This window comes from Aotus nancymaae, unplaced genomic scaffold (assembly GCF_030222135.1).
Source record: "Aotus nancymaae isolate 86718 unplaced genomic scaffold, 86718_ANA_hifiasm-v0.15.2.pri h1tg000031l, whole genome shotgun sequence".
NCBI lineage: Eukaryota > Metazoa > Chordata > Mammalia > Primates > Aotidae > Aotus > Aotus nancymaae.
In genome coordinates, this window is record NW_026988444.1 from 3,401,339 (window position 1) to 3,412,394 (window position 11,056).

Below are 11,056 nucleotides of genomic sequence, written 5' to 3' on the forward strand. Positions count from 1 at the left end.
CTCTGTCATCCCAGAGGGCTGCAGTGGCCCAAGCCCCTCTCCCTGACCTCTGAGCTCAGGGGTGCTCTGTGGCCACTTGGAGTGCGGCGATCGCGGCAGCCATCCACGGGCAGGGGCCCACCGCCACTGTCCTCCTCCTCAAGTCTTCGGCCAGCCTGGACCAACAGAAGGGTCCTGCTCCCCCTCCCCACCCTTTCCTGGACACCAGGCCCTTAGAAACCCAGCCCAGCCTTTCCCTGAGAGACTCCTGTGGATCCTCAGCCACAGATGTACGGTTCCTGGAGAGCTGGCGTGTGCCCAGCACACTGAAGCCTCTGACAAGGGCTGCACCACAGGACTGGCTGCCAGACTTTGTCCATGTAGCTGTGCCCAGAGCAAGTTTGCCCAGGGACACGCAGCATCTGCTGGCCTTGTATCGGAGGCGGGGAGGGGTCTCTGGTTTCATTTCTCTGCCAACAATCCCCTCACACACACCCTGCCCCTGCCCCCACCTCGGGTCCCTCCCCTCGGAGGCCTCACTCTTAAGCTGGAGATGAGGGGGTGGGGTGCTGTCCACGGCCCCCACTGTCCCTCCTCTCAGAGCGCCCCGTTAGCGTGCCCTGGGCTGAGCCAACCCTCCACACCCTCTCAGATCTTCCCACCACTCGGGGTCTGGGTCCTCTCCAGGCCTGTGTGACCCACCCCTGTCTGCACAGGGGACAGAGATGGCACTGGCGGGGGATGCCCCAGAGGGCCTGGCCTCACTGCAGCTGGACGGGCTGCCTTCAGGCGACATCGACGGGCTGGTGCCCACGCGGGATGAGTGCGGCCGGCCCATCCCCGAGTGGAAGCGACAGGTAATGGTGCGGAAGCTGCAGGCGCGCCTGGGTGCAGAGAGCGCCGCGGAGGCCCAGGTAGGCCCGGGAAGGGGCGGGGTGGGGCGAGGCCTTTTCCAGGCAGGTGGAAGTGGAAGGCAGGGTGCCCAGAGCCCAGACCTGAATCCAAGACCCAGGGGCCCCTCTCCTCTGTGGCCTTGGCTGTTGCTTCCACCGTAGGATGAAGTGAACCAGACCAGAGGACTCTGAGCAGAGCCCCTTCCCCTGCTCTGGAGGCGTGGGTCCCAGGCAGCCTTCCACCTGGCCACTTGGCGGATTTGTGGCACATGCCTGCCTGTGCCAAGTGCTGTTCTAGGCAGTGAAGGGCATGCGCTGCCCTCCTGGGCACAGCGTCTAGCAGGAAAGATGGTGGTTCATGGGCAGGTGCTGGCAGGTGTGTGGGCGATTCCCACTGCTGTGGAGAAAGCAAAGCATTTGGGGGGCTATGATATATGGGTGCTTAGGGGGCCCCTCCGGGGATGTAGCCTTGAGCAGGGGCCAGAAGAAAGAGCGGGGAGCCCTGTGGGAATTTGGGGCAAACACCGCCTAGGCAGAGGGAACGGCCAGTGCGACGTCCTGAGGCCTGGCTGACCTAGGGAGGAGCAGGAGGGGCACCCGGGCGAGGAGTGGGTGCCTGAGGTTGGACAGGAACCTGGCTGGTATGACTACGCCTCTGTGAGGCTGTGAGGAGCCACTGAGAATCCGAGCAGGAGGGGCTGTGGTTTGGATTTAGCAGGCTCGCTGGCTGCTGTGCAGACAGTTCAGGAATTGTACCCTCAGAGGCCTACGATTGTGTCAGGACAGTGAGCTCTGCAGCCCTTGGTCTAGCGCTACGCTGTCCAGCACAGTCATGTAGCCACATGCGGCCATTTACATTAATTAAAATGTAAGGGAAGTAAAAGTCCTGCCCCTCCGTCGCGCCAGCCGCCCGTCGTTTCTATAGCCACAGGTGGCTCCTGGCTGCTGGAATACAGCCCGTCTCCATCGTCGCAGGACTGTAGGACAGCCCTGTCTGAGGGCCCAGCCTGTCCTTGCTTGTTGGGCTGGGAGCCACAGGGCCTGAGGGCCGCAGGGTTCAGAGCAGAGCAAGACTGGAGCTGAGCAGGTCGGAGGGTCTGCCCTAGATGGGAAGCCCCTTGAAGTCTTATCTTGGGGCAAGACCAGAGGCTCTGCAGAGATGCTGAAAACTCGGACTTGGAGGCTGGGCGGGCTGCTGGCAGGTAGGCAGGCTGATGGTGGGTGGGTGGACTGATGGTGGGCGGGAGGAGACTGATGATGGGTGAGTGGACTGATAGCAGGTGAGGTGGACTGATGGCGGGTGGGGGGTGCTGACGGTGGGTGGGCAGACTAAGGGGCTCAAGATATGGGCTTGGGCACAGGCTGGCAAAGGCTGGGAGTCCCTGTTGGGCCCTGGGGGTGGACACAGCGTGGGACAGCAGATGCTTATTGGGTGGCAGGGATGGATGGGGTGGCAGGGGTGCAGAGTGGAGTGGCTGAACTGCCTTCCCCCAGGGCTGCTGTCCAAGCAAGAAAGCTCCATATTTGGTCGGAAGGGGCAGAGAGGGCCCTGACCATGAAACCTGGAGCAGATGTGGGGAGATCAGGAAGAGTGCGGAGGAGGCAGGGCAGGGGCACCTCCACCCTTTGAGAGGAAACCAGCCTTCCCGGAGCCTCCAGCTCTGGACTGGGGCCGGCCATCCCGGGAGCTGGTGTCCAGCAGCCCTGGCACTGCTCACCCTGCCCTTCCTGTGCCCAGGATGACGGTGGCAGCTCTGGCCCTGTGGAGCAAGCGTCCTGGAGGTACTCGCAGACCCACCAGGCCATCCTGGGCCCCTTTGGGGAGCTACTGACTGAGGACGACCTGGTCTACCTGGAGAAGCAGATCGCAGACCTGCAGCTTCGGCGCCGCTGTCAGGAGTATGAGAGTGAGCTGGGCCGACTGGCAGCTGAGCTGCAGGCCCTGCTGCCCGAGCCCCTGGTCAGCATCACGGTCAACAGCCACTTCCTGCCCCGGGCGCCCGGACTGGAGGCTGAGGAGGCCCCCACCCCGTCAGCTGAGTCCGCGTGCTCTGCGGAGGCCTTGGAAGTGGCTCCCGCAGGGCAGCCCCTGCCCTTCTGGTGCAGCCACATCTCCCGCCTGGTGCGCAGCCTGTCCCTGCTGTTGAAGGGCGTGCACGGGCTAGTGCAGGGGGATGAGAAGCCAGCCACCCGGCCCCTGCGGGACTCCTGCAGGGAGGCCTCGGCCAGCCCCTCTTGGAGCGAGGCCCAGCGCCAGATCCAGGAGTGGGGGGTGTCTGTGCGGACGCTGCGGGGCAACTTCGAGTCGGCCTCTGGCCCAATCTGTGGCTTCAGCCCTGGCCCCTGCGAGCTGGGAGCCCAGCCCAGGCAGTGCCTGAGTGGCTGCTGGAAAGCCCTGCCTAAGCCCCGCAGTGTTCCAGCTTTGGGGCAGCCCAGCCCTGGCGACACGGGGGAGGCCAGCGACTCTGGCATCAGCTGCAAGGAGGTGCCATCGGAGGTGGGTGCCGCGGCTGGCCAGGACCCCGCCAGCCTGCGCAAGGAGCGCATCGTCATGCTCTTCCTCAGCCACTGGAGGAGGTCAGCCTACACGCCAGCCCTCAAGACCGCGGCCTGCAGGACCCTAGAAGCCCGCCACACAGGGTCTCGGGGCCGGGAGGCCACCAGGAGCCCTGGGCCACCCTCTCCGCCCAGCCAGGGCCCCCGGCTGGGCCACCTGTGGCAGCAGCGCAGCACCATCACCCACCTGCTGGGCAACTGGAAGGCCATCATGGCTCACGTGCCCGCCCGGCAGCTGCGGCGGCTGAGCCGGAGGCCCCATGGGGCCCTGTCCCCCGAGCAGTTCCTGCCCCACGTGGACGGGGCTCCCGTGCCCTACAGTAGCCTCTCGCTGGACCTCTTTATGCTGGGCTACTTCCAGCTCCTGGAGTGTGACCTGCCAGCTGAGGAGCGCAAGGCACGCCACCTGCTCTGCTTCGAAGTCTTCGAGCACCTGGGCACCCACGGCTGGGAGGCTGTGCGCACCTTCCACAAGGCCGTGACCGATGAGGTGGCCGCTGGCCGTCGGGCCTGGACTGACGGCTTCGAGGACATCAAAGCCCGCTTCTTCGGCTCCAGCCAGGGTCCCGCCTGGGACTCGGAGCCTGGCCGAAAGTCAGGACTGACACCGCTTGGGCCCCTGCCGCATGCTGCTGTCCCCTGCAGTGGCCCCAAGCCCACATTACAGCGGCTGGGGACCCGCTCCCAGCGGGGCAGCTTCAACAGCGAGGACATCTGCGGCTACATCGACCGGAGCTTTGCCTTCTGGAAGGAGAAGGAAGCTGAGATGTTCAACTTTGGAGAGTGACCCAGCAGGCAGCCTGCTTTTCAGAACGTGGTTTGGGGGTGACTTGGGGTTTCTCTTTTCTTTTCCTTGCTTACTCCCTTGGTGGCCGGGTGAGCCAGGCAAAGCTGCTGGATGCTCAGTGTGTGCATGGCAGCCTCCAGTCCTGCCGGTTATCACAGGCTGCGGGACTCGTCTGTCACCTGCTTCTCTTCCGAGCCAGGACTCAGACTCCTTCTCACCACTGCCTCCAGGAAGCCCCTTGGTAGGCCCTGAAGTTAGGTGACAGGCCACCCCAGCCCAGGGCACCTCTGCCGGGCCGGCCCCCGGGACCTGGGATGCTATCTGTTTCCCACTTGTCCTTCCCCAGTGCCACCAGTTACCTGGCCATCCTGTCCCTCAGTTTCTCTGGTGCTGGTGGCCTCAGCCACATCCACCTTCCACATGAGCCTGAGGTGGGCCCAGGCCCTGGTCCTGCCCGTTTCTCCTGCTGACTTTGGGCCACACCCCTTCACCTCCCATGGACAGATTCCATGGGCAGGAGGCCTTCCTGCCAGACTGTCCCTGCTGGTCACACACCTATGCCCACCAGGCCAGGTACTCCCACCCCCAAGGTGCTCCAGAGGCCCAGCTCCCTCAAAGGCAGGCTCCCCATGGGGCCCCTGTCCTCCAGCTGACTGCCTCGGCCTGGCATGGGCCCCCGCAAGGCTGGAAAGCAGGGGCGTGGGAATAGCAGTGGTCAGGAGGCCTCCAGGCAGGGTGGCCAGCGCCCACTCTCAAAGGCTGCTGCAACAGAGGAGAATGCCACCAGGGGTGGCCACCAGCCAGACCTCGGTGGAGTGTGGCTACTTCATGAGGGCACTTGGGTGTCACCCACAGCGCGCCTCTCCTCCACGGTGGCCTGGGTGCTGGAGGGAAGGACACAGGAAATGGATTCCGCCCTCGGGGTCTCTTGGTGCTGCAGAGTATCCCTTAACAGGTGCTGGGCATGGTTTGCACAGGGTGTGGCTTGTCTGCAGCTCCTGATGGCAGCCAGGAGGATGGATCATCACTGAGGGTCCGGGGCTGACAAGGGCTGGGCCCAAGCCCACAGGGACTTTGGGGGCAGGGCTCTGCAGCTGTGAGACAGCCCAGCAGGCAGGGGCAGGGAGGGGAGGCTTCAGGTTCCCTGGGACAGAGGAGGGTGCAGTCAGGGACAAGCTTGTCAGGGGTCCCCGCCTCGCTCCCAGGGGATTGTCCGGGAAGAGCATGGAGGGCAGCGGGCAAGCTGGCGGATGGAATAGAGAGACTTACGGCTGACCGGGGCCCACGGGAAGGGATGCTCAAGATGTAAAATTGAGAGGGGTGGTATTGGCCATCGGGGCGAGCGGGGCTGGGAAGGGAACTAGCAATGGCCCAGCCCCAGGCCCGTGGCTCTTCCCCCAGGGCCTGCTCTGTAGCCAGCCCCCTTCGGCTTCCTCCACTGCTGAGGACCCTGCCGCAGAGCTGAAGCTGAACATGTTTGCTAAGTAAAGATTCCCGTTCCTAGCGCACCCCTCTCTTGTGCTTGTTGTTCAGCCACCCATGAGAGCCACCTGTGTCCTGAGAGCCCCGTACGAAGACCCAAACCCTCAGCTCTGCTGAAACACCAGGGCCATGTTCTAGCCTCTGGTTTCTCATCTGCAGCATGGGGCGCATGCGGACCTCACTCTCCCCGGGTTGCAGTGAGGGAGGACAGAGGTTCCACATGGGAGGGGCCTCTGTGCTGGGGAATCCATATGGTCTCAGACACTCACCAGCGTGCAGCCGGCATTTCAGAGTTCCTTCTCTTTCTTCCCTTTCTCTTTTTCTTCCTTTCTTTCCTTCCTGTTTTCTCTTTCTCTGCCTCTCTTTCATTTCTTCTCCCTTCCTTCCTCCCTCCCTTCCTTTCTTTCTTCCTTTCCTTTTTTCCTTTCTTTTCTTTCACAGGATCTGGCTCTGTTGGCCAGGCTGGAATGCAGTGGTGCAATAATCTCAGCTCACTGCAACTTCTGCCTCCTGGGGTCAAGCGATCCTCCCACCTCAACCTCCCGAGTAGCTGGAACTACAGGCATCAGCCACCACATCCGGCTAATTTTTTTGTATTTTTTGTAGGGTCCAGCTCTTGCTATGTTGCCCAGGCTGGTCTTGAACTCCTGGGTTCAAGAAATCTGCCCAGGAGTTCAAGACCTCTGCCTCTCAGAGTGCTGGGATTACAGGTGTTTCAGAGTTGTTTGTAATGAGCAGAGTGCTGGGAACAGCCAGGAGCTTCCTGAACGCTGCTTCTCAGTCAGTAGGGCCCTGGCTCTGGGCCACAACACGCACTCAGTGGAGAACAAGACGAGGTCAGCTCCATGCGTGCAGCCACCGCCCGGGGCTGGCAGAGGGCATGGGGCAGCAGGTGGGTCTAGGGAGAGCCCTTGGCTGGGGGGTGTCAGGTTTGGGTGTTCCGGTGTCTCCTGGAGTCCCCTCTGGCACCCCTCGCTGGGTTGTTCTGAGTGCCCTGACAGAGGAGGGGGCTGAAGGTGAGGGCAGCAGACCTCAGGTCACCCCTGGCCAAGGGTGCTCAAGCGAGAGCACTGGGCAGGGAGTTGGCCCTCCTGGCTCCAGGCATCCCTGCCCACTCACTGTGATCTTGGACAAGTACTCCACAACCTCTGGGCCTCAGTTTCCCAGCTGAGGAGCTGGATCAAGGCCAGCAGTGGAGACACACATCAGGGGTCCCAGGAGGGCCTAGGGTGGGCTGCCAGGTGAGGGGTGAGGTGTGGCTGGGATCCAGGCTGGGTCCCTGGAGTGCTGCTGGGGTGCTCTGGAGTGCCCCGTAAATGACCTTCTGCATCATTTAGGTGGGTCTGGAAAGCTGGGGTTTTAAGACATTCCTGGCGATCCTGATGCCCAGCAGCTGGAATCCCTGGCCCAGCAGCAGCTCACCTGTGGGGAGCATGTGTCCCCGGAGCAGGCAGGCGCCGGCCCCTGCAATGCCACACTCAGCTGTAGGGCCTGTTTGGTGCCTATAAATCTGTTGTCCAATTGATAAAAAACTCACTGAGGACCAGAGACCGCACCCGTAGCACCGTGGAGGCGCCGACATCAGCAAGGCGGCCACATGTGAAGCAAAGGCGCAAAGCCCGGGAGGCTCCTGATGAGTCAAAAACATCCAGGAGAAAGGGAGCCCTGTGTCCCCAGTCCAGAGATGAGGGCAGGATGGAGATGTGGAGAAACAGCGACCCTCGCCAAGGGCAGTGCGGGAACCCAGCTTCTCCCCCGCGGCTGGGTCAGTGTGCAGAGGGGCGGGCTCCCTGCATGTCGGTGCACCGGCTTAATGCAAAGCCCAGCTCTTATTAAAAGTCTCTGAAGGCCATTTAAAAGAAGAAATAAACGAAGCTGCCATGGAGACCAGCCTGCACGAAGGCCCCCAGCAACCCCTGCCTCTGGGTGGCCACAGCATGCAGCCCCGTTCCACCCAGGGTACCCCAGAATAGGATGAAGCTGCAGACATCACTTCTGAGTGGGCAGCAAAAGCCGCCATGGCTTCGTCTCCGTTGCTGGCCTTGTTTCAGGGAAGCAGCCGCCACGTTGGGAGCGGCTCTACAGAGGGACCTGGGGGGGGAACCGGTTCTCCAGCCCACAGCCCGCAGACCCCTCCTGCCTCACACCCCACTTCCGATGACTGCAGTTGGACTCAGCACTTCGTGGGACCCTCCTGAGTCATCCCAAGGTGGAGCCACCGCACGTATGCGCTCCAGATGAGACGCGGAGAGACGAGGACACACGCACGCGCTCCCGAGGAGGCGCTGAGAGGCGAGGACGCGCGCACGCGCTCCCGAGGAGGCGCTGAGAGACGAGGACGCACGCACGCGCTCCCGAGGAGACGCTGAGAGACGAGGACGCACGCACGCGCTCCCGAGGAGGCGCTGAGAGGCGAGTACGCGCGCACGCGCTCCCGAGGAGGCGCTGAGAGGCGAGTACGCGCGCACGCGCTCCCGAGGAGGCGCTGAGAGACGAGTACGCGCGCACGCGCTCCCGAGGAGACGTGGAGAGACGAGGACGCATGCACGCGCTCCCGAGGAGACGCTGAGAGACGAGGACGCACGCACGCGCTCCCGAGGAGATGCTGAGACGAAACGTGTGCACGGTTCTATGACCTTGGATTTCAGGGCAGTTCCTTACGCGGTGCGAGATCGCTAATGCAGCAGACGAAAACGTGTAAATAGCAGAGCAACGAGGGTCTTCCATCTCAGATCCGAAGATGTCATCATTACAGACCCAGATGCCGTCAAACAAGGTGGTTTGGACCCAAGAAAAAAGAAATCTGAACAGCGAACACACAGCAGCACCGCAGCAGGTTCGCAGGGAAGGAGGCGCCGTCCGACGTGCTGAGAGCGCTGGTGAAAGGGAAACAAGGAAGCCTGATGGAATCCAGGCCCCAAATCGCCCTGGCTGGAGTGAGAGGTGCTGTGCAGGGCTGTAACACCCCGAGGGGTGGGCAGACTGACATGTGGACTGGGCCATCCTCACAGCCGGAAGGTTCGAGCCCAGCAGACGGGCACTCACACATTTTTTTCTTTTTCTTTTTAGAGATGGAGTCTTGCTCTGTCACCCAGGCTGGAGTGCAGTGATGTGATCTCAGCTCACCACAACCTCCACCTCCCGGGTTCAAGCGATTCTCCTGCCTCAGCCTCCCAAGTAGCTGGGATTACAGGGATACACCACCGCAGCCAGCTAATTTTTGTATTTTTAGTAGAGACAGGGTTTTACCATGTTGGCCAGGCTGGTCTCTAACTCCTGACCTCAAGTGATCCACCCGCTTTGGCCTCCCAAAGTGCTGGGATTACAGGCATGAGCCACCACACCCGGCCTCACACATTTTAATTTGGCGATTTCACGCTCAGAATCTATTCTGAAGGAATAATCCCACAGGTGATGCCACCTTCATTATTATAGTCCCAAGTGGAAAACAGCTTGAACGTCCATGAACAGGAAGAGTGCCAGTTATCACTCCCAACTTCATAAAGTGTGATGTCATCCTACTGAGATGAAATTGAAAATGGCTTTTTTTTTTTTTTTTTTTTGAGTCAGAGTCTTGCTCTATTACCAGGCTGGAGTGCAGTGGTGCGATCTTGGCTCGCTGCAACATCTGGCTCCGGGGTTCAAGCGAGTTTCCTGTCTCAGCCTCCTGAGTAGCTGAGACTATAGGCATGTACCTGGTTAATTTTTGTATTTTTCATAGGGATGGGGGTTTCACTATGTTGGCCAGGCTGGTCTCGAACTCCTGACCTCAGGTGATCCATGTGCCTCAGCCTCCCAAAGTGCTGGGACTACAGGCATGAGCCACTGTGCCAGCCGAGGTTGAAAATCTTCAAGTGCTGATCACATCAGAAACACCCACAATGTAACCACGTGAGGAAAGGGCGCTGACCCGCACGCAGGCATGCTCATTTTGACAACAGGAAAGAGCTGGGAGCATATTAATGGCAAATGGTCTTTTACTGGTGACGTTTTCTGCTTTTTATTTTTCTGTTTGTGTTATTTTTATCCTCATAAAGAAACTAGCAGTGTATTTTTAAAAGCTGCACCACTCCGCAGCAATCTGTCGATGAGGATCCGTTTTGCACCCCTGGTGTCGAGTTTCCCAAACTGACCTGTCATCTGAGGTGCTGGGGCTCCAGGCCCCACGACGGCGGCTGTGAGGACTCCACACTTGGCAAGCAGTGCTGTTCCCCGAGCAGAGCCAGCTCCCCGTGACAGCAGCCTGTCATCAGAACCCTGTCCTCATTTCCTCCAGCCCCAGCTGGGACTGCATTAACCCTGCATGTTCTGTCTGCATACAGGGGGGACAGTGGGGAAACCCAATACTCCAGTGCCCATCCCATGGTGGTCCTGGACACAGCAAGAGTTGGGGTCCTCCCACCCCCCCACAACACGAGGCTGATGCCCAAGGCCGGGGCCAAAGTCCCGGGTCTATGTGACAGGAGCAGGGGAATGAGCAGGAGCAGGGCCAGACTGGGCTGTAGAGGAGGCCTGGACTCAGGGAACCTCTCTGGAGGGTAACACTGGGAGCACCTGGCAGACCTGGCAGTAATTTGTGTGGTGACCTTCTGCTCCATAGGCTGCATGCATCTCAGGAGAAGGGACTGTGGCTTCCAGGCCACAACCAAGTCCTCAGCGGGTAGCAAGGCCAGCTGCTACTCTCACAGGACACGTGCCCTGTGTCCAGGACCCCAGAGGTCAGGGCAGGCACCTCAACATCCTTGAGAAATTCCCTAACTCTCCCAAGAGTGTGGTTCTGTCCCCCTGGGGGCCACCTGGGTCTCTCTGGTGTGTAAGAGCATTAGGACAGTTCCTAGCAGCATCAAGAGGCCGAAGCCTCAGCTCCTCCGGGTCGCAGCACAGCTGGAAATGGTCATACTGGTCAGGCCACGTGGCCGATGGGTAGAGGGCTGAGGGCTTCTCCCCTGTGCACCTGAAGCCCCTCAGCCACGAAGCTCTGCTCTGACACTGTGTCCCGTGGCCCCTCATTCCCCAACTCAACCCACCTGACCTTGGTCGGGGCCTGCGGTTCTGAGCCAGGTACCCCAGGTGTGAGGCGCTCCCCCTGCAACCTCCACGAACCAGGTGCTGGATGGGAGGCTGCGAACCTGCTGATGGAGCTTTAGATGACCCTGTTTCTTAGCTGTCCTGGGCAGCCCCAAGGCCAAGGCCATGGGGTAGCAGGGGAAGGAGCCCCAGGATCACCCCGAATCTGAGGGTGCCTCCTCCCCTCTCTGAGCAAAGTGTCTGCACCACCACCATGGACCCCAAGCTTGGAAAGCCTCTGCAGGCCAAAGTGCACTTATTCAGGATAATCGAATTTTCCCTTGTGACAAAA

General features: G+C 60.9%; 1 protein-coding gene across 1 annotated transcript in view; it reads left to right on the forward strand.

Annotated features, from left to right (window-relative positions):
- The window catches only part of ESPNL (espin like), a 31,681-nt gene extending 27,112 nt beyond the window's left edge, over positions 1-4,569 (forward strand). Inside the window, exons 8-9 of the mRNA XM_012473474.3 lie at positions 696-893; positions 2,611-4,569. Coding sequence (XP_012328897.2) covers positions 696-893; positions 2,611-4,215 — 1,803 coding nt within the window. The 3' untranslated portion in view covers positions 4,216-4,569. The remainder of the gene's footprint in view (positions 1-695; positions 894-2,610) is intronic.
- The last annotated feature ends 6,487 nt before the right edge of the window (positions 4,570-11,056 follow it).